The following is a 24,723-nucleotide window of genomic DNA, read 5'->3' as shown; positions in this document are numbered from 1 at the left end:
GGTAAATGTATCTTTCAGCAAGTATATACAGAACAAACTTATTTTTCATCAAGTATTTCAAGGGTAAATGTATCTTTCAGCAAGTATATCCAGAACAAACTTATTTTTCATCAAGTATTTCAGGGATAAACATATCTTTGAGCAAGTATATACAGAACAAATTCACTTTTCATCAAGTGTTTAAAGAGCAAACATATCTTTCAGCAAGTATATACAGAACAAAGTTATCATTTATTAAGATAAGAGACAAAATAACTTGTAGACAATATAGAATAATTTATTTCTATGATTATCAGGTCTAGCTGATGAATCAACTGTTTAAACTGTCAATGACATGACTACAGTTTCAGTTTCCTATAAAAACATCAAAGTGACAATAAGGTAGAGGTAAATCATGCAATTTTACTTGCAGTTCTGTTATATCCTGTCAAAGTTACATCCTCAAATACCTTACATATTTTTAATTCTCAAATAAATTGAAACATTTTAAAAAAACAAAAACATGTGGCACCTTCTTCTTGCTTTTCTGGCAGCTTAACTTTGATTATCAAAACATAATGTTTGCCAGACATGCCTAATTTGTGTCTTTATATATCTCAGGATGACTGGTATGGGCATTAACACTTTTTACTAATAAAGCAGAAAACATGTTTTGATCTTCTAAGGTCATCTTCAGATTAACAAATATTTTATGTATTTTTACCTTAATTTCCATATACCATTATATTATACTACATTTTGTTTGGCATAGATAGCCTAGTAGCTTTGTGCCAATAAACATGAGAACCTGAAGATGACTTAAGAAGGTTGAAATGGTGTTCCCTGCTTTATTAGTAAAAAGTGTTAATACCAATACCAGCTGTCCTGAGATATATTTTTACTTCAAGTGGGTTTCCCATCATCTTGAAGTTGTGTCTTTGTTAGACACTAATCATTAAGCCTTGCAGCTTCAAAAACATAAATGACAACAGATTATGTACCTGTTTCTCACACTTGAAAAAACTATGGTCTGTAAATGGACCAAAATGAATAAGTATTTATACAGAGGGAGAGAGAGAATTACTTTCATCTGCTGTTGTTAGACGACCTTTGTGTGATTGTGCAAAGTTGTGTAAGGATAGCCAGCATTCTTCCAACAACTGGTCAGTGTTTTTTCTCAGTCTCGTACATTCTGCTGACTTAGAAACACTAACATCCTTTAAGAATTCAGGAGTCTTGGAACCTTTGACAAAAATTGAAAGGAATATGTTAAAACATTGTAATTCTTATTAAAACTACACATATACATGTATATTAAAATATACCTTTACAGTTTCAAATTTTGAGCTAAGCCAATGGATTTAGGCAACAGATAAAGGAAATGCAGCTTTACAACTATATCACAGTTTCTGCCTACCATAATTCATGTATTTTTGGCCTGACCAAGATTAAAAATGAAGAAGCAAAAAAAAACTAAAAAAGTAACCAGTTCACTTGAAAAGTGAGAGTAGTTGACCAAATAGAATCCAAAAACCTTAAATCCACTTCTTCACCTTAGAACTCAATTTTTTTAGCTGACAAACCCTGCAAAAGAAATACTAAAAAGAGTGTTGGCATAACCAGTAAACCTGGAGTCCTCTAAGTTAATATATGACTAAAACCATACCTTTAGAAAACTTTACCTGTTTTATTTGTGAAATAATGTTCATACACTAAACACCAAAAATTAGTATAGTGATGTCAACCTTATGATCTTACCATTCAGCTTCAAAACTTAAAAGATAAAATTAATATAAAAATCACCAATGTTGTCTTTTCAATTTAATTAACAGCATTTCACACATTTATATTTGTATCCTTTAAATTCAGTGATTATATAAACCAGGAACAGCAGTAGGTCTTGTTCAAAAACAAATGGCAAGAAATATCCTGTCCATGATTTTATATCACTAACAATAAAAGGCTTATATTTTCTGTCACTCTATCAAGAATACTTTCACACTCCTTTTTTTGAAATGCTCAACAATATACATCATCCATCAGCAACAAAACTATCACCTGGTTGTTTTTAGGCCAACTATAGTGTTTATGTTGGATAGTCAGTATTCCTATTGTTTTGTGTTTTATTATAAGCCTTTTACAGTCAATGATTTTTTTTATAACTTTGGTGATATAAATGTAAAATACTTTAACTCAGAAGTTTTATTACATTTAGTTCTACCCAAAAGCATAATATAATATAACAAATACTGTTTTGGCTAGGCCTTACCTTCCATTTATGCATTAGGCCTAAAGTTTAAACTGTGCTAACAATAGAATTACCATCACTAACATTAGAGTATCAGTGCTTAAAAGATTTAAGATGTGAATAAATCTTAACTAACAAACGTTATTTTGGTATTTTAACATCTATATTATGTACTTGGCCTTAAAACATAAAGACTGAGTTAAATTCTATAATTTTTAATTAATCATTCAACAATAGTCTCCTCTAATTTTTGACAGGTTTTTACACTAGATATGTAGCCTGATTAGACTACATTATTTTGAATTTAAAATATTTTACATATCCACCTGAGGTAGGTGTAGCTGTCATTTCTGCTCTGCGACCATATCGAGCAGAACTTCCTCTGCACTGTTTCTCTCCAACCGAAAATAACGAGTGATCACTATAATACCAGAAACAAATTTAAATAAAACTCATACTTTAGAATATTATTTACATCATAGTTTATATTTTGTTAACATTTCAAATACTGATCAATAAATTATTATTTTAAGGTATGAAATTACAATACTTAGGCAAGATTTGTTAATGAAACTGAATTATATTATGAAGTTAACAATATTCCTTGTATATATTTTTAGAAGCTGTCAGAGTATTAATATTAAAAGAAAAACTTTTAAATATGATCAAGATTTTACAAGTGACCAAAACAGTCGATTCTCCTCAAAAAAGGACACTTTCTAAAAACTACAATAAAATTAATTTGATATATGAATTATATTACAAGAAACTCATGACCATACAAATGTTTTTGGAAGTTAAACCTTCTTTCTTCAAAGATAAGTTAGTAAACTAATATGCAAGACATGTATATACATGGCCTCCATGTTTCTATCCCAGCAACTGATATATACCTATCAGATATATATGGCCTGTTTGTTTCTAATCCAGTAGCAGATATATATCTATCATGTATACATGACTTGCTTGTTTCTTATCTGTTAACTGATATATATCTGTCATGCATGCATGATTTACTTGTTTCTGTCCTGAAGAAAAGAAGGTTTCCCTACAAAATTATTGTTTCTTTTCTATTTTGTAATTTGACAACTTTTTGTAGAATGACAAGTATGCTGTACTTTAACAATACACTCTTTAAGAATTAGGAAATAGTTCTGAAAAAGCAATATAAAATCCAAATGTAAGCCTATACATACAAACTGAGGCATCCATGCTATTTAGAAATGGAAAACTATACCACTGAATTAATAAAATTGTAGAATACAAACGTGTGTTTATTCTTCCACACATTTAAAAAAAAAAAACAATAAAACTGAGAGTTAAAATGTATTTTACAAAACATTTTCATTTATTTTACTTTGTACATGGGAATAAAATCACAAAATTTGGATCTCAGGTTGATTTGAGACTGTTCCAAACAAAAATCTCGGTATCTGTAAGTTGTTTTTTTGGAAAATAATGTGACTCTAAAAACCTTCAAATCTGAACAAAAGAACTAATTTGATCTTTTAACTTTGATTCAGGTATATTTTTACTGATTTTAGCTGGTCAGAGCTTCTCAATCTTGAGGTGACATAATTGCCCATATTTCAGTTTTAAGAAGTCACATGCTAAGAGCCTAAATATGTAATTAATGCTCTTTTCTGTTTCTTCAAGTCTTAACACAGGTGATCCAATATGACTGATAATTCAGCAGAAAGTCATGAAGAGATTACAGAACATTATAGCAAAATCTTAGTAAAATTTGTCAGTGAAACAAACATATGAACAACACGTCAATATGATGATAAGGGAAAAATGGTAATTTGTATTAACCTTCAGTGAAACTGCATATAGTGTTATTTTAAAAATAAAAAAAAGGATAAGATATTCAGTTTTATCAAACAAAAACTTTATATAAATGTTTTAAAAAAATGTAAGAAGAAACAAAATTAGATATAATACACAACAAGAGTGAAACATTACTAACTGTTTTTAAAGAAAATATATCAGAATGGTATCTTTTAAAATTTTAAAGTTGCAAATCCAATTGAAAATATTTTATCTACAGACACAACACTATTTATAGAAAGATCACCTCAAGTTTCAAACTATTTCACATCATAGTTTTTTTTGTAATGTAATAAGACAAACCATAAAATAGATACAGTAAATTAACACTCTGGAGGATTTAAATTAAAAATATATAAATTATTCCCAAATTCTTTTGTGCAAATTTTATTAATATATATTTACAGTTACAGTAAGTGCTCTGGTCTGTCATATTTCATAAAAATGGCCAGGTCACAACTAAAGTTACAATTTATATTAATTCTCACCAGACTAACTTATCACTGATAGTTATGAGATTATACAAAAGGTTTTAAATGGCTGAAAACAGAAGATATAACTCCTTTTTATGGTCTGATGAAACTGCCAAGGTTTCAGACTGGTGGAAAATCTATAACGTGATTCCATGCCATAATCTGTCAAAATTGACAGGGTAAGTTCTTTACAGTGTTCTTTGTGATAAGGTTAAATAAATCTCATGGAACAGTTAATATAACCACAGAATATGCTGAAGGGAAAAAGTTTTACCTCACAGTCTCAAGTGGTAATCTGTTAAATCTGTCAAAACTGACAGAGCACATTCTAAATTGTTCTAGCATTCAGTTTCTTGCAATAAGATAAAGACATATCTGAGGAAAAAGACCAATAGGAAGCACTTTCACATAATATAAAACATTTATTATAGGTTTCAAAAGATATCCAAAAGCACCACCTGGTGAATTCAGTTCTTTTTTACCATATTCATGGTATTGTGTTTAAAATCTAAAATTTTATGAAACATAACTTACCTTGTGTTGTCCAGACGGTCAAGAGACTCCATACTGCTCCTACTAGCTGGACAGCTACTGCTACAACGATTGATATGACTTCCCACATTCATTTCTAATAGAAAGAAAAAATATATCATGAATTATTCTTAACTTTTTTAATGGAAATTGGTATTTATTATAAATTATTTTTAATAAATGTAAATAAAATCACAACCTATATCTCCAGAATATAACCTATTAGCTCTATATTTCACAATTACAGCTTCATCAAGTGCAGTGAATAATTTATATTAATAAATATTATTTATTTAACATTGTTGGCTTGATTTTTTTCACCAATTTAAACTTAAGAATATCTGATACTATTTTAATATGATGTGAACTTTCTAAATACAAATATCAAGGTTTCATTTACTATTAAATCTTTCAATACAGACTCAGCCTATATGACTGACAATGTGACCTTTTTGTAGTTATTTAGTCTTTTTAGATTTAATACTTCTTACTTGCAATTTAGTGTTATACATTCACAAACTCTGGCAGTCTTTCAGTTAATATTATAAATCTTTAACATACAAAAAATCATATATTTAGTGAAGTATTTGTAATAAACTAAAGATCTGTTCATAAACATATGGAGTATTTGATTAATTATTCCATGTGCAAAGTAATTTTCATGTTAAAATTAAATGTACTTTTCCTCATCTCAAAATCTCAAATTTCCTTTGTGTAATCCCTAACACCTCCTAAATTCACTTCAAACGTTTTTTATTGCAGTAAAACTTTATAGTTTATCTGTTATTTTCTCTACTTTATCTCAAAACATAATTGGTCAATTTGACCAACCTTGTAACCACCAAGAAACAAATTTGAATAACTCTACATTCCTTTTTTCTTTCTTGGATTACTTTAAATTCTAACATGAAACTACATTTGATTAACCTAAATATCTCAGTTTGCAACAGTATACATCTATTTTATTATTTAATTGCCCTTTGAACTGTATCCAACTACTTTCCACACCATTATAACTTGTAAATCATTTAGGGTGCATGCATCTCATATTACATTATTGAATTGCATTACCCATGAGCTACTACAACTAGTACACGTAGATCATGTGCATGCCTCATGAAAAGTTTTTATTCTATTATCATCATCTATGTTACTTAATCTAATCTTTACTAACCTACAAAGATCCCTATTTTTACATTTTAGTTACTTTTAAAATTATACATATAGATTAAACATGAAAAACAAGAAATAAAATACTTATCCAATCTTCTTTTTTCTTGTTATTGATTATCAAAGAGAGTTAACCCTACTTTTTAATAGTAATCATAGTATTGCACTTAATAATTTTTATTTAATTAACTAATGCACCAAACAATATAGACTAATAACATGTAAAAAGTACATACACAAATTCCTTTACCTCTCAAAAATTTTCTAGCTTTTAAGCTCTGCGACAAGACTCATAAAATTCATCCAAGCTAGTCATTAACTTTTCCACAATGTTGGTACTCTGAGTGAAATTGACACTTAACCATTTCCTAGAATATAAAAGTTATACCATATGCCATTTGACAGACGAAAACATTGAGTTTCTATTGGTTACAGGTGATATATAATTAAAGATATGAGAGACCTTTTAACAAATTATAAAAGAGAGGTTGTGACAGGTAGATGTGGCAGGAGAAATCTCATTTCCTATTCAACAGCTCAGTAACCAAACATAATTGAAGAATATAATAAACGTGATGGCTTTGTAGAGATTAATTTATGCTTAATTTCATACATTTACAAGGGGTGGTGGATAAAATAGGGATGATGATATGTTAGGTTAAAATGTGTCACACTCAGAGAAATTCAGGATTTTTTAAAAACTTACATTCTATTAAAATATGGATTGTTAGCTAAGATTTTATGCTATACTAATTGGTATAATTTAAACAAAAAGTAGTGTCATAAAATGTGTAATGTAATACACTGAAACTTTGAGTCACATGCAGTAAAGGATACCTGTAATAGCATTCCAATTTAGATTTAACTGGATTATAGAACTGGTAGGAAATTAACAGCACCTGACAAAACTGTAACAGTGAAATACTAAATTAATAAATTTTTATCTCAGAGGTACATATCATTATTTTATTTATACTTATAAAAATATATCCTGCATATACCCATTGGTCTTCTGTAGATGTTGATTACAAGTGAGAAACAAAGAAACTGAAATCATAGTATTCAGTGAAGTATAGATGATTTCTACTAAAGTCTTTATATTACTCTTTGGAATTTATCATCTGGATCACAGGTGGCACAGTGACCTTAGTTGAAGACCTGGTCATTTTAGAAGTGGTAACATAACATCAAGTAACATAAAAGTTATAATGTAAATATTTACATTTCAAAATCATCCATGAACAAATGAAAAGTAATCATCTACCTCTAGGTAAATAAGTTTTTTCTGTTGTTAATTGCAGATTTCATTGCATCACAGGATGTAAACAGAAAATTTACAAATTGTGTTTTTTTTTGTGATTTTTACATAACACTTGTGTTCTTACCAATTTTACAATACTACACCTAAATTACATATCTTAAAGAAATAGGCCATATAGTATGTAGCCATCACTGGTATTTTCAGTAGCCACTGGTAAATGTACATCTTTGAACCCAATACCACAAATGGTATTCTAGAGAAGTGTACTCAATGTTACCATCAGTGTTATTCCAAGGAAGTGTACATAATGCTATCATCACTGGTATTCTAAGAAAGTACACACATGGTTACATCACTAGTATCCTAAGGAAGTGACACAATGTTACCATCACTTGTATTCTAGGGAAATATACACATTGTTACCATCACTGGTATAAGGGCATATCAGTCAGGTGGGTATGGTGCATACAATCATCCCCTACAGTTTGGTCTGTTGAATTGTTTCATTGCATCACAGGCCTACAAATACATGCAAGGCCTTTTTGCAAAATGTACATCACTATCACAGAATCTATGCAAGGCTTGCAAGCACTATCACAGAATCTGTAATGTAGTGTAAGATTAAGTAAAATTTTCATCACAACAGATTGAACAGAGCATGAAATTCGAAAATATTACTCCCAAGCATAAACACTTTTGATCTAGATTAGGCAGGCCATTTGTAGCTTGTAGCTGCATCAATCTTATGTGTATATTGTGCAGTTTTCCTATGCCATTTGTTCTTATGCATGTCTAGACGGTTTTATTGTCAAATGCCTTACTCTCCTTAGCTGCCAAAGCCGCTGACCATAGTGTATGTTTAGTGTACAGTTAACGACAGGTTTGAGCCACTTGGATCCAGATGCGCCCTACATCACACCCCTCTGCTCCCTTTAGTTTGAGCCTCGATTTTACAACAGGGCTCATTAGACCTGTGTTTATGGCCCTCATTAATCCATGAAATTTCAGATTATCACTGCCCTCTAATAAAGTGTTGGTGCTTTATGGTAAATGAACAATATATTCTCTTATCATAGATAATAAAATATTGTATTTTGTTGTATAATTAAAACACAAAAGGTGCGATTTCAACTGTCTGAAGCCTCTACTCGAATTGTATTGCTAGTTTTTGTTTAGGTGTTTTTATTTAATTGACATGCTTATAGACATTATATCACAAGATGTTTGCCTTTTGATGAGCTTTAACAGGAATATATTTGTGATTGTTTAAGTATTTTTCGAGAAACTTGCAATTACTTGTGTTGTAACTCGCACACATTATTGTCCAAGTGATGCCCAGGCGGTCAGTCGGTTCGGTAGTCACTGTGAGGTTCGCGCGTTCGACTTAAATACATTGTACTGTTCAGTCCTACTTCCATTCTGTTCTATCTTCATTCGTTGTACATTAAGAGTTTTTCAATAAAGACTGTATTTTAGCCTCTTGAGTCATCTGGGAAACAGATTCCAATAATGACAAGCAAGCATCTGAAACTTTCCAATATTAGACAGTTCTGCAAGCCAGTTAGTAGTACTACAAGTGACAATGCAGATGCAGATAATCCAACAACCTCAAGCAAAGGAATAGAAACTTGCCATACAGAGGAAATACCATGTTCATCAGAGGATGAGTCTGAAAATGCTTGTGCAACTATTGCACATCATGAACCACCAGATAGTTATGAAACACGTTTGTGTAGTAATGAAAAACCTGACACTCCACAGATACAGTGTGGAAAGCCATATCATCCAGACGCACAACTAATACCCCAACAGAAAGCAAAATCTCAACTTCCAGGGCAAGTGGTTTGATGAGTTCCCATGGCTGCACTTCGATAATCAGACTCAAAATGTCACATGCTTTCTTATTGTGTCAAGGCAGAAAATAGAGGCCTTTTTACAGGGAAATTGGAGAGGCCAGTGGAGTATACCTTCATATCTACCAGTTTTTGCAACTGGAAAAAGGCAAAACAGAAATTCAAAGAACACCAATCCTCCTCTCAGCTCAGGTTCGCTATATCTCCAGAAGATTTACTTGATGTAACTTCAGTGACTGTCCAGCTACATGATGGAAAAAAGAAGCAGCAGGAAGAATGCAAAAGAAGTCCAACCAAAATATTCAGAAGTTTACGTTTCTTACTACATCAAGGTTTAGCATTACGTGGACAATCTGATATGGAGGGGAACTTCCTGCAGTTAATGAAGCTCCAGGAAGAGGAAGATCCTGAGTTGATGGCCTACTTGTCAAAGAAAACCACATTCACATCACCCCAGGCTCAGAATGAAATAATGGAGATGTTCAGCCATCAAATACTGAGGAACATAGCACACAAAGTGCAGCAAAGTAAAATCTTTGCATTAATGGTTAATGGCACTCAAGATGTTACAGGTGCTGAACAGGAAGAAATATGTGTATGATACGTAGATGAGAACCTTGACGTCTATGAGATATTTCTTGGTTTGTACAGTGTTTCCAATACAACTGGTGAAATAATATCCTTGACTGTACTTGATATACTGACTAGACTCAATTTACCACTGTCAGGATTAAGAGCACAAACGTATGATGGAGCTGCTAACATAAGTGGTGCGTACAGTGGATGCCAGGCAAAAATAAAAGAGAAGCAACCATCAGCTTTGATTTTTCACTGCAGAGCACACAAGGCTAATTTAATAATGCAACATGCAGTTGAAGCTTGTGAATGTGTTCGAGATTCTATCCAGTGGGTACACGAACTTGGTGTCTTGCTTCAGACGTCAGGCAAATACAAGACAATCTTTGAAAATATTGTATCGTCAGACAGCCACAATGGTCCAGTTAAATACATCTGCCCACTGAGTCCAACATGCTGGTTGTGCCAGCACAAAGACAATCTTTGAAAATATTGTATCGTCAAACAGCCACAATGGTCCAGTTAAATACATCTGCCCACTGAGTCCAACATGCTGGTTGTGCCAGCACAAAGACAATCTTTGAAAATATTGTATCGTCAGACAGCCACAATGGTCCAGTTAAATACATCTGCCCACTGAGTCCAACATGCTGGTTGTGCCGCCTATCTGCAATTACATGTGCTAATGATCACTACAGTGACAATGTTGATTCTTTGTCTGAATTAGCAAATAAAAAATCTGATGTAGCAGTGAAAGCACGAGGTCTGCTGGACAGATTTGACAAAGGAAAGACAGTTTTAGGATTTTTGATGGCTCAGCATCCATTAGCTGCATTAGAGGAACTAAACCATACATTCCAAACAAAATCAGCAACAGTATCTGGCATGATTGAAGTATCTGCAATGACAGTTGAGCAATTGTGGGTATTACGAACAGAGGAAAATTTTTGATGAAGCTGAAAAAAAGGTAACTTCCCTAGATCTGGTGTCTATTGAACTACCATGAATTCACAGACCCCCCAGAAGGATCACAGGTGATGGCTCAGCATACCATTCTGCAACATCTAGAGATTACTACAGAAGCCAATATTTTGAATTTGTGGACACAGTCATAGAACATCTGACCCTAGATTCAATGCAGACCACAATGACTTGAGGCAATATCTGGCACTTGTGAACATGATCACATCTGGCAAGATTGACAACTCGGTTATAAACTTCTATCCAGAAATCTTCTCATAACAGCTCGAATTTCAGTTGCCCATATTCAAAGGAACAACAAAAGCAATATCTCTCAAAGATGCTAGAATACTTACTGTAAAATGCATGAAACAAGCCAGCAGATGTTTAATGAAGTGTTTCTTCTCATGAAAATTTTGCTTGTATGTCCAATATCCAGCTGCAAATGTGAATGCAGCTTTTCTGCATTAAGACAATTGAAGACGTGATTAAGGTCAACTGTGTCTCAGTGCTGCCTCAACCATGTGATAGTTTGTCACAATCACAAAGATGAGGTCAACAAGATAAATATAGAAGAGCTTATGAAAGAATTCATAAACAGATCATCACAAAGGAGGTCTACATTTGAGAACATGTAGACTAGAGGACTAAATGAATCTTACTTCAATGAAAAGTATAAATAATTATGTGTTACATTGTATTGATGTGTAATTTTCAAGAGTTTGCAAAGACATTTTAATTATTTTTATCAAATAACATGAACAGTTTTTCAGTAGATATAAACTTATCAAGGGTAATTACTAATTTTATTTATATTTGAAAACGTAATTCATGCAATAAAAGTTATTAGTAACCTTGTCAAGTATAATGGCCATCTTTTATACTGTGCAGTGTGCAGGAATAAATTCATATGGCAGTTAATTTGTGACACACTTGTCTTTATTCTATTAACATTTTGAAAACTGTTCACAACACCTCACTTATACAAACCTACATGGAAACCTTGAAGTATCATGGCAACAAGATTACTCTGTGACTGCGTGTTTACAGCTTTCAGGTTCACATAATCAAAGATTACCAATTTGCAAATTGAACAGTCCACATGAATGGTTGCAAAAAATCACCCCCCACTCACCCATAGGGTGTAAAAAATCTACGCCCCTGACTGGTATCCAAAGGAAGTGTATCCAATGTTACCATCTGTGATATTCTTGGGAAGTGTACTCATTGTTAACTCTCTCTCTATGGGTATCTTTTTCTAAGGATGTTACAAGGTTTTAGTGAGCTATATTTAACATCTAATTAAACTACATTACTGTCATGGTGTATCAATAAATATTGTATACAAATGTAACTAATAATCCATTTTTTTAAACATATAGAAGTTTTACTTTCTTAATTTTATAAGGCATTTTTTTAAAAAATCCCAAATTTCCCCTGGTAGGATGATTGTGATATTTTCTCTAGATATCTAGAGATGTATCTTCTCTAATTTATTTACCACCCCTCCAAGAAGTACAAAATATAAAGTAAATTATTCATAAAAATGTTGTCAACATTATTTACTTAGAGAGCCATGAAATAGAAAATCAGATCCCTCCTGCCAAATCAACCAGTCTTATATTTAATACTATATTATTTGTAACTAATAGAAAATGAAGATTTCACTCTATCACATAATGCATTATATTAAAATGTTTTCTATACAAAGAATTGTCTATTTTACTTCCAGTTCAAGTTTTATTCACATGGGAAACACATCAACAAGCTTAACTGAATTTTAATGACTTACATTTCAAGCTTTATTCACATGGGAATCACATCAACAAGCTTAAATTAATTTTTATGACTCTTGTTGAATAGTTAAAAAGCCAGAAAAACTGTAAAACTTATGGGACATTGTCTGCTTTTTTTACATGTTGTTTACAACTTATAATGGTATGAATAATAATTAAACAGAGTTAAAGGGCAACAAAACAACAAGATAGTAATATAAATAGATGTGTACAATTAGAAATTTAAAGCTATTTAGGATAAACAAATGTATTTTCATATTAAAATTTGAAGACATTCAAGAAAGAAAAAAAAGGATAATTGATATTTGTTTTTTTTAGGTCAATCAATTTGACTGACTTTGTACAGAGTTGGAGAAAACCACAGATAAAATCTGCAGTTTTACTTGAAAAAAAAACATTTCAAATGTATTCAGTAGGTTTTATGCAAATGAAGTATGAGATTTTTGAAATAAAGAAAAACATTTTTACTCTCAACATGAAAATTTCTTTGTACCTGGATGATTAAAAAAATGTTTTATATATATATTTATAAACAAATACTTAGCAAAAACACCTCATTAAAAATCTGATTTGTGAGGTTTAATAAACGCTTGCCACATTTTGTGAAGATACATATATTGTATTAAAAGTTGCAATATGAAAACTATAAGCATAAAATTGTTACAAGGTTGGTCGATTTGACCAATCTTGTAGCGAGAGAGTTAATCATCACTGGTATTTTACAAAATTGTCAACAAAATGTGTTTAGCTCATTGTCCTTGGAACAATGATGTTAACATGCTTTTATCACTGCCTATTGCATGATAAGATCTTTGATACTAATCCTATCTGATCCTAAAATCAGTGAGTATATATTTATTGAAGATAAACCAAACTCTAATATCATTAGTGAATGTTACTAATTATTTGATACAAAATTATAGAACAAAACATAAATCAAGATACCATCATTAAAGCTTGAAATTTTTAGCCAGCTAGGTTTCTCAGTTTTTCCACTTGCTGGTTTGCTAAAAAAGATAAAAGGTAAAGTAATTAATAGCAATTCTTTCATTAATTAAACATTTAAAAGAATGTTTTTATAACCAACCTAGGTTGTTTTCAGATATCTATAAACAGTAGAACATTAATAACCACAGAAGTACATGTATAGAAAAAAATTAAATGTGAACACTTTTTTAAGAATTGATATGTGGCACCTGATAAATGTTTACAGAATTAAGACAACAAAACTGGAACTAGCTGCAATTTATAACAGTAAAATAACACTAGGGTCTTGTAGAGACAGTTAAGTCTTCAGATCTATAAAGCTAGAACGTTTTTAGCAAAACATGGGTCTAATTTCATGTAAGCAACAATGACTTAGAAACATAAAGAAATGTTTTATTCGTGGTGTAATATACTTCGTGCTTTGCCAAAACATTGGCTTATCTTCTAAAGCCAATAAACCTTTTACTGACTACTAAGCAATAAAAGGTTCATATATAGTTACAAAGACAATGGTTAAATGTGACAGAAATAGTGTCAGTAGGTGACAGGATATAGGTAGAGGTCAAGTGTATGAATGATAAAGAGAACTTGCCAAAAACAGTTGACATTATCACAACTTAACAAGAGAATGTTTGCTTTGATGATTCTACTGTTACTAAACAATCTCTTTCTTTTTTCATTTTGGGTTTCTCTAGAAAAATTTCATCCTAAACTATTTTGTAACCTGCTTCATACTGAGGGTTTGTTGATGTGGATGTATGGAATTCACCTTCATGCATGTAATATTGGTGTTCTCTGAATTTTATTTCCAAGGAATGTCACATTTGTCCAATGTATTTTCTCCACATTCACATGGAATACTGTATATGCCCTAATTCTTGTTCCTATATTAGGATTTCCTTCGGTTAAGGTAGTAATACGTTAATTTTACGTCAAGGTATCAACACAGATTTTACATCAAATCTCAAGATATTAAAAAAGTATAGTAATTTTGTTAGAATTTCTAGTATAAAAGGGAATGAAACCAACTTTTTCCAGTTTTGTGAAAGGTCAAAGATAATATAATACTTTTCATTATTTTAAAGTTTAACACAGGCCTTATTTACGTTCATGAAGTTAAAACCTCTAGATGGTGCTATGATCTTAAGGTAGTTCAGTTCAATAAGTAAGTCTTCTTTGAAGGTATAAAGTTGAATAGCACAATTTACATAGATAAAGTTGGAGGATATTTTTTCTGATAGGTGGTGGTTACATCTTACATCTCATGTTTACTGTATCTACTGGATATGTTTCAACATGACAAACATCAACATACTCAATTAATATTTTTCACCATATAACACGATCTTATTAATACACTACATTTATCTCGTACTGTTAACTACTATAAGTGAATACTGAAGATCTTCTGTTATGAAGGAGTCTAACCACTGTCCTGTTAACTACTATAAGTGAATACTGAAGATCTTCTGTCATGAAGGAGTCTAATCATTTTCCTGTTAACTACTACAAGTGAATATTAAAGATCTTCTGTCATGAAGGAGTCTAACCACTGTCCTGTTAACTACTATAAGTGAATACTGAAGATCTTCTGTCATGAAGGAGTCTAATCATTTTCCTGTTAACTACTACAAGTGAATATTAAAGATCTTCTGTCATGAAGGAGTCTAACCATCGTCCTGTTAACTACTGTAAATGAATACTGAAGATCTTCTGTCATGAAGGAGAGTCTAACCATTGTCCTGTTAACTACTACAAGTGAATATTAAAGATCTTCTGTCATGAAGGAGAGTCTAACCATTGTCCTGTTAACTACTACAAGTGAATATTAAAGATCTTCTGTCATGAAGGCGTCTAACCATTATCCTGTTAACTACTGTAAGTGAATACTGAAGCTCATCTGACATAAAGGAGTCTAACCATCGTCCTGTTAACTACTGTAAATGAATACTGAAGATCTTCTGTCATAAAGGAGTCTAATCATTATCCTGTTAACTACTGTAAGTGAATACTGAAGCTCATCTGACATAAAGGAGTCTAACCATCTTCCTGTTAACTACTGTAAATGAATACTGAAGATCTTCTGTCATGAAGGAGTCTAGCCATTGCCCTGTTAACTACTATAAGTGAATATAAAAGATATTCTGTCATGAAGGAGTCTAACCATTGCCCTGTTAACTACTGTAAGTGAATACTGAAGCTCATCTGACATAAAGGAGTCTAACCATCATCCTGTTAACTACTACAAGTGAATATTAAAGATCTTCTGTCATGAAGGAGTCTAACCATTATCCTGTTAACTACTGTAAGTGAATACTGAAGCTCATCTGACATAAAGGAGTCTAACCATCGTCCTGTTAACTACTGTAAGTGAATACTGAAGCTCATCTGACTTAAAGGAGTCTAACCATCATCCTGTAAACTACTGTTAGTGAATACTGAAGCTCATCTGACATAAAGGAGTCTAACCATCGTCCTGTTAACTACTGTAAATGAATACTGAAGATCTTCTGTCATGAAGGAGTCTAGCCATTGCCCTGTTAACTACTATATCTGTAAAAGTAATTCAGTATCAGCTTACCGAATAATATTCTTTACAAGTTCTATGGAACAAGAAACAAAAATAATTAAAGTGTTAGTTGTAAATTTTAAGGAGTGAATAAAAACATTCTACTAAAATATGTCCTGCTTACAAACATAATTGTACACATGAATACACATTGACGAAGTCTAAATAAATATTATGTTGTGATATTTAGTATTCCATAGATTGTTAGTTTCTCAAATTAGTTATTGGTTTCACAAATTCAACAAAAATACAATCAAGAATGACTCATGCACACCACAACTATACAGCACCCCCAAACCTCACAAACCCGATTGTCTACTACAATCCACAAGTCAATTTATGAATCATTTAACCACAACCTTGGTAAATATATAGTGTGAACATATTGTAAATATGTAACATCAGCTGGCTCTTTTTTGAAAGACTGTTTTAACTTTAAATCTATTCTTAATCAACTAAACCATGAAGCTTGAATGACAAATTTTGATGTAACCTCCCTCTTCAGAGAAGTCCCAATAACTGAAACCTGTAAGATAGCTTTAGAACTATACATCCAAGACCTCAACCTATTGATACACACCCTAGCAACCAATTAGCAACCCTTATAGAATTCACTACCACTAAAACTAACTTTATGTTCAATAACCAAAATTACCTACAAATAAATGGCCTAAGTAAGGGCAATCCCATGTCACCAGTTTTAGCCAACATTTTTATGACACAGATTGAATCTCAAGTGATCAATTCAGCCTTACACTCACCACTATACTGGTATAGTAATGTTGACAATACAACTGTTGGATCAACATTTACAGAACACACACTTAGTTTTTCAACCACGTTAACTCAATACATCCCAACATTAAGTTCACCTGTGAACAGGAAAAAACTAACCAAATAGCATTTCTCAACTTCAAGATGACAAGAACCAATGAAAAATTTGAAAATGAAACAAAATGAAACAACATTTCATCAAGATCAACAAATTTCTTCCAAAAATCGTTGAAAAAAGTATACACACACACCTAGATCAACAAACAAACAAACAACAATAAACCCCAAGATACAACAAACTACAAAACCTTACACTACTACATACCATATGTTCCCAAAAAAAAATAACCAACATTTGGAAAAAAACTTACAATAAATCACAGATTCCAGTAAATACCAAATTTATTTAAAAACCAGGTATAAAACTAGAGTCCATACTGTGTAAAGACTACAATGACAAACACAACACCAACATTATTTATAAAATACAATGTAACAACTGCCATGACTTCTATATTGGAGAAAGAAGCACAAAAATGGAAATTAGATTCAAAGAACACAAAAAACACTTTCTCATATTTTCAAACACTGCAAATCAAATAAGTGCAACATAACCATAGAAAACACCAACATACTGAGCAGGGAAACAAATAGAAAATCAAAGGAGCCCTACTTATACAACAACTGAAATTAAAATTAAACCAATGAAAAGGAAAATCTTTATACCTATACTAATTAATAACCTAACATCTAACTGCAACACCCTCTACAATCTCATACCCATTTACACTCTCGTCCCTAAGATGTGTCTGGCAACAGTCAGTTGGAAACTTTCTTTTTTAATCTAAGAAGGTAAAACATTGTTCTGTATTTGATTTAATTAAAGTTTTAATACTCATACCAGCCATCCTTAGAATACAAATTATTAGTTTAATTACAGATGTTCATTTACCACAGTTTAGCAAAATTAAAATTACATCAATTCAGAAAAAAGAATATTATATCACTGAAATATATATTACTGTATCAACTGTAACAAACCATAAAACAGAACAAACCAATACCAAAAATTCCTGCCACTTGCTCTGTAAGTTGATATGTTCAAACTGTGAATTACACTCGAACCTGTAGGACTTCTATCATAGGTTTTATTTCTGTGTGTGGAGTCTATAGTGAAAAGAAAAAAAAAACAAGTGCAAAGTAATCAAATAGAAAGAAACTTTAAAAAGCTAAACTGCTAATAAATTCTAAAAACTGAAAAGTCTAATAATTTTAAATAAACTAAACTATTAATGTTGTATAAAGATGTATTATTTAATTATCAAAGAATCTGTTAAGTTATAAAAACATATAATACAGGTGTCAACAGGCTTGAAATATTCTACATAAGAAATAGTATACTTAATACTATTTTCTACAGAATAGGACTATATCGCATCTAGTTGTCTTACTCCACACAGTAAACAGTAACTATTTATTAATAGCAAGATCTGATCACAACTTAAAATGTCCTTCTGTGTCATTCTTTGTAAAGAGATTATTAAAATCTATAATGATGCTTATGCTTATAAATGTTATCTGCCTATCCATCCATTTATCCAGTTAAATAAATGACAGGAATTTGAATATAGCAAAGTCTTTTTAAGTTGGTTAGAACTGTGCATTGTAGTTTTTACTACTTACAGTTTTAAAGTAAGTAAAAATTGTTAACCTGAAGATGACTTAAGAAGGACAAAACATTGTTCTCTACTTTATTTTAATAAAAGTTTCAATAACCATACCAGTCATCTTGAGATACAAAAATTGCTTATGATTTCACATAATAATCCTTAACTTTAAACCTGTTATTCATTCATCTTTTAGTAGCATTCTAATATTACCTTGAGAAACATTTGTACACTCACTGCTTTCAGTTGAGTAATTCATACATCTTGACATTTATACATTGGGAATGAGCATTTAAAAACTTGTCTCAGATAAAGTTTTGAGCTTTTTTGATTCAGAGGTTTACTTCTCTGAAATAATAAGGAGAAACATCATGTATGTTGGAATATTTGCTAACATGGAGTGAGAAAGCCACTGAAAATTTTATCCCTCTTCTGAGATACCAAGATTAAATCTTTTAAAATATTTAGATTATCCCTACATTTGGATTGCCACTGACAGAAGAGTGTTAATTTTCTGTGGAAGGTCAGGTAGTCATACTATGTAACCTGAACCAAAACAATCAGACAAGATATGAGGGGTAAGTTTAACAGTAGTCTCAGAGAGCATCAGACTGCCATGAAGCTGTAGGAAGAAGTGTGGATTAACTTTAATAAGCAAACACTTCCTTCTTGTGAATTTAATAATGGTTTAGCACTTAATTCTTACCCAACTAACACTTTTCTCCCTTCCAACCCCAAATAAAAATTCCTAGAAATGCCACAAGTTTTGTTCGAGTAGCTTAACAGTGACAAAATGGAAGAGCTTATCCCAAAACCACTCAGAAAATACATTATCTTGTTGAAGACACGTGTTAATTAGATCACTCTGTCACAACATATAACCTTCAGAAAATGGAAAAGTACATTTCTTAGACAAATACATCTGTATAGAGATATAAGGAAAGAAAGGTTATACATATTCTAAACTCTGTGGCACAAAGCACACATACAAATAGATATCATGTGTAGGCTGTATAACATAGTTCAACAAAAGGGTTAAAAGGGCTGGGAGTAACCTTTGATATAGTTACCTGGCCATTCTGCAACAGTAGACTTTATGGTGACACTATCATCCTGCTTCAACTCTTCTAGTCCTTCTTCACTCTTACCTTCTAACAAAGATTCTTTCATGGATTGATTGCTTACATCAGAGGACAACAGTTCAGAGCATTTTGACATGTTTGGATGAGATGAAGGGTCAAGATTTAATGGTATCACTTGGCCATAATCAAATACCTGATTTCCACAGGCTTTCTGCAGCTCTCCCTCAAATACCACCATTTCTTCCACCATGATCCTTACCAATTGTACACCAAGACAAAGATCCTAAGATGACACAATCATCATTTTCTAATTAACAAAATTGTTGATAACAAATATCAACTTCATCAAACAAATTCAATCTTCCATCAAGTCTTTTAAAAACTGAAATTATTCTGACCCCTTTAATTATTTTGTTATTTATCCTCTTTAAGACATCCCAGAGATAACTGGTAAATTAGATTTGATGTTCTGCTGCATATAAAAATAGAATATAGATTTTTAGTTCCAAATTTAAAAAAATAAATAAATTTAAGGGATGAGACAATAATTATTTGTGGTGAATTGTGGAAAACTCTTTCAAATACATTCTTAAATATTCAAGATAGGCTCGCTAAGGGTATAAAGGTTAAAATTTAAAAAAAGCATTATAAACATATAGTAATGGACAAAAGTGCAAGGACAAAGTAACAAAATCAGGTTTTAAGCTACTTTCAAAGAACAGTTGAATGTAAATAACAGATGAAACATCAACATTTTATCACTCTTCCTGATTAATACAAACAGAAACTCAGTAGAAGTAATACATTTCAGCAAACAGTTAAAATTTTGAGTGTCTCACTTTTGCTTTAATAACTGCAGTTTTTCAAGCATATTTTATCAAAGTGCCCTTCAAGATTTTACTCCAAATGACTCTAATACACTCCCATAAAGTTTCTTTGGAAGTAACTTTTTATTTGTCAAGTTTTTGATCAATCAAATCCCAGATCTGTGAAATTAGGTTCAGAGTGGGGCTTTGTGATGGATACTGTATCATATGAATGACTCCAGCTGCTTCTTTCTTAGTTAAGTAACTTCTGCATATTCTTGATGACGAGAAACCCACTTGAAGTAAAAATGTATCTCGGAATGGCTGGTATTGGTTTAAAAAGCCATAGTTATACAACAACTAAATCCAAAGTTATTCCAATATAAATGAACATTTTTATAACTTATAATAATTAATAACCTAACATCTAGCTGCAATGCCCCCTACATTCCCGTACCCATTTACACTCTCATCCCTGAGATATGTGCCCAGCAACGGTCAGTTGCAAACTCTCTCTTTGTTAACCTGAAGGTGACCTAGGAAGGTCAAAACGTTGTTTTCTGCTATATTAGTAAATGTGTTAATACCTATACCAGCAGTATTTTAATTTCTGCACAAGCTGCAAGAATGTTTAGTCATTATCTTCTTGGTAATAAAATCCTTCACCAATAATACACAAACCACAGGGTATGCCATGACAGATTAGTATCTTGCAGATATCTCCTGTCACCTCAGCAGAAAATCATCTAAAGCCATCACACTGCCTCCCCAATGCTTCATGGTAGGTGTTATACATTGAGATAAGTATATTTTACCTTTCTTCCACTGGACGTACAGAGTGTTTGGAAAGTCACTGTGCAGTTTTGTAATCATATTTTATTCAGTCTATTTAAAGCAAGCAACTGATAGTGGTGTTTAGAAACAAAATAAGAAGGATCCAGGCCTGTATTGATGCCAACGGGGGTCACTTTCAACATTGTTTATAATTGTCATTCATATTTACCTCCTGTATTCTATATTGAAACATGTCTGTTAATAAATACATAAGTGCACAGTGACTTTCCAAACACCCTGTACAATCTATGCATTGAACCAAATATTTCAAACTTGGACTCATCTGTCCATAACACCCTTTTCCAACCACCAACAGTCTTGTCTGTGTACATTTTAGCAAATTTCAGCCTCTTGAAAATATTTGATGACTAAAGGTTTTTTTTAACTGCTACACAACCAAATATTCCATTATCATGGAGTCTTCTTGATACCGTAGATCTGGACACTTTTCTGTCATTTGGTACCTGGTTGTTTATCTCATGCTTAAAGACAGTGGCAGTCTTCCTTCGGTTCCAAAGGCTACATAAACAGAGATAATTAACATCAGTATCACTAAGTTTATGTGTTCTGTCTCTTCCTTTCCTATTTTCATATCCATCTCTCTTGGTCTCACCATCTAGGGTGTACTTGACAGTGTTTGGGGAGAACTTCTAGTCTGCAGCAATTTGTCAGAAAGTCCAACCAGTATCGCGTAATGCTTTTATGTGAAGTATCTGCTCTACTGAAAATTATTTACACTTTTTATATGCCCTAACATATAAAAAAAAACTTAATATTTAGTGTTAAAGATTATTTTAATCATAGTTTATTTGTGGAGTGCTACTAATTGATTTCTTCCAGCATATGCCAGTACCATATGCTAGCTTCTTTCTACATAGTTAAAACACTGCATGAAGTACCATAACAGTTATTTTAGACCCTAAATTTGATCAGTATGTTCATTCAAACAAAACCCTTATGACATACCCTTGGTACAAGCATATTATAAAGAATGATAGGTATTCTTACCCTGGCTCGTTCGGTTGTCAACAGGGATCAGTGAAACATTACTATAGTGTTGAAATTTACATTATGTAATGACATACAAGAATTAGGCATATGAAATGGAAAGAATTACATGATATTGTCTTGTCAGTTTTGTATAGTAATGTAAGTAAGAGGTTTTAATTGAAATGATTTAAAATTAGAGAAAATCAAGAGTGATTAAACTGTAAGTTAGAAAATTTAAAAAATATATAAAAATGTTAGCTGAAAATAAATAAATAGGAAATATTCATTTAAATACATTTTTGATCAGTAAAATGTTAGAAGAAAAGCAGAAAGTTGTTATAAGTGGAGTTCAGTCAAACTGGATTAATGTCAGGAGTGGGTTACTTTAGGGTTCAGTGTTAGAACATTGTTTTTTTATTCACATTAGTTGCATAATTGAAGGAATGGCCAATAGATGATTTAAAGTTGCTTATGGAATTAAATTGAACATTTTCCTACAAAGAAAATGCATTTCCAATAGATTTTTACATCTTCTCGCTTATTAGTTTTTCTCAATTTGTACTGGTCTCAATATGAACAAATTTTCACACATCTATAGCCTTGGGACTCCCACATTTTTAACAAGGTAGCTGTGATGTGATAGCATGCTAATGAGTATGTGACAACCTTCCACCAATAGGAGTATAAATTAACTCCTAGCACAGCTGAATCTTTCCATGCAGCTTAGCTTAACTTCATTTTGAGATTAAAGAAAAAGGCACCAGAAGTGGGAGAAAGGGTGGAAAGTGTGAGAAAATGCATGAATATATTGGCAATACATTTTCAGTGTAGGATACACTATTTTACTTCCACTCACACAATTAATAGACTCCCACACTGACCTTTTGAATGGACTAGTGTTACAGTACCTAGAGGAACTCTCTTCAGAAAGTACCCAAAGAAAGCCCATGGGTTGTGTGATTAAAAAGTACGTAAAGCTCTACAGCACATCTGAGGGAGATTGCACCAAATTTGTGTCTGGCATACTCCATGCCTGTAAAACTGATGTGTTGCTAGAAGGGTAGAAACAATGGAGGAACCCCATAAATTAAATTAAGGGAACCCTGGTGTATAGTGACTAAGGCACTGCAAACTGTAAGGAGGGTTCAACTTCAACCAACACCAATAGAACCATGACAGGAATATCCAACCTATATTAAGAAGGGGGTCCTCTACTATTAACTTCAGACATGGGAACTGAAAGGAAGAAAAATCATCTGTTCCAATGACCCACATCCTTGTGTGTATGTGTCCAATACAACTGACTCCTGTCCTTCTCAGCAACTGACATTCAGATGATTGTAGAAAGGCAAACAGCAATGTGGTGTTTCCACTCCAGTCCAGAATCAGGAAGCATTAGGATGAATCATCCAGTCTGTGGAAGGAGGAGGGTACTTCAGTGATTCATGCATGAGGACACATAGCTGGTCCAGGTCCAATCAACACCAGTACCCTCTGGGAACTGAAATTTGGGTGATAGAAAGAAGGATAGGGAAAAATAAGCCAGGTGAATCAGCTGCAAATCCAACCTGTAAGGCTAACAGGAATAGTAATACATGAAATTGAAGGGTTTCTGTGAAGAAACAAATGGGAATGGAAACAACAGAAGGGAGCAGTGTGAGCCACTTAACACTGGAGATCCTGGATGGAACACAAAATGATCTGGATTAGAATGGTGATAAAGATGAGAAATGAAAGGGAGAGAAATAAAAGTGAAGGAAAAATTGCTCTCATGTGCTGTCAAGGTTTTGAACAGTAAAGATGACACAGGATGTGAGATATAATGTGTGATAAGCATCAAGAGGGAACAAATCTGAACTCTGGCATCCACCTGTCACAAGGAAGAGGAGAAAGGTTTTAAGGAAAGATGATATAAAGAACAGAACGACATGGACTGCAAGGAAGGAAGCATAATGGCACAGAGAACAACACTGAGGTTCCAATCAGTTCCAAAGCACCCAACTGGGAATACCTTCTGCTGAACACCTACTGGTCAAGGGACCATTTTGTGGGTACAATATTTCTGGGTGTAATATACTATCTGTGACCAGATTCATGGCACCAAGTATATGACATGACATTAACCGAATGTGATGACTGCAGGCCCAAAGCAAGAGTTCAAAAACATGGAAAACAAAAGACCTCGATCAAGTGATGTATGAGATAATTGTTGTCAGAATTGATCACAACCAACAAGTTGTGGAGAAATGGGAGAAAATGAACCAAACCTTTATGAGCAGTTAGTAATTCTATCAGATTTATATGCAGAAATGTCTCCACAACAGATAAACATTCAAA

At 32.3% G+C, this 24,723-nt stretch overlaps 1 protein-coding gene across 6 annotated transcripts in view; it reads right to left on the bottom strand.

Moving 5' to 3' along the window:
- The window catches only part of LOC143237026 (katanin-interacting protein-like), an 83,665-nt gene that overhangs the window by 43,067 nt on the left and 15,875 nt on the right, over positions 1 to 24,723 (bottom strand). For all 6 annotated transcript variants that reach the window (XM_076475848.1, XM_076475849.1, XM_076475851.1 and 3 more), the window contains exons 6-11: positions 19,745 to 20,039; positions 18,072 to 18,174; positions 13,623 to 13,684; positions 5,065 to 5,158; positions 2,554 to 2,648; positions 1,064 to 1,222 (exon numbers count right to left, since the gene is read on the bottom strand). In XM_076475848.1, coding sequence (XP_076331963.1) covers positions 1,064 to 1,222; positions 2,554 to 2,648; positions 5,065 to 5,158; positions 13,623 to 13,684; positions 18,072 to 18,174; positions 19,745 to 20,039 — 808 coding nt within the window. The remainder of the gene's footprint in view (positions 1 to 1,063; positions 1,223 to 2,553; positions 2,649 to 5,064; positions 5,159 to 13,622; positions 13,685 to 18,071; positions 18,175 to 19,744; positions 20,040 to 24,723) is intronic.

The sequence above is a fragment of the Tachypleus tridentatus genome, chromosome 13, assembly GCF_004210375.1.
Source record: "Tachypleus tridentatus isolate NWPU-2018 chromosome 13, ASM421037v1, whole genome shotgun sequence".
In the NCBI taxonomy this organism is placed as follows: Eukaryota; Metazoa; Arthropoda; class Merostomata; order Xiphosura; family Limulidae; genus Tachypleus; species Tachypleus tridentatus.
The sequence above is the reverse complement of the archived record's forward strand: the minus strand, read 5'-3'. Positions and strand labels throughout refer to the sequence as shown.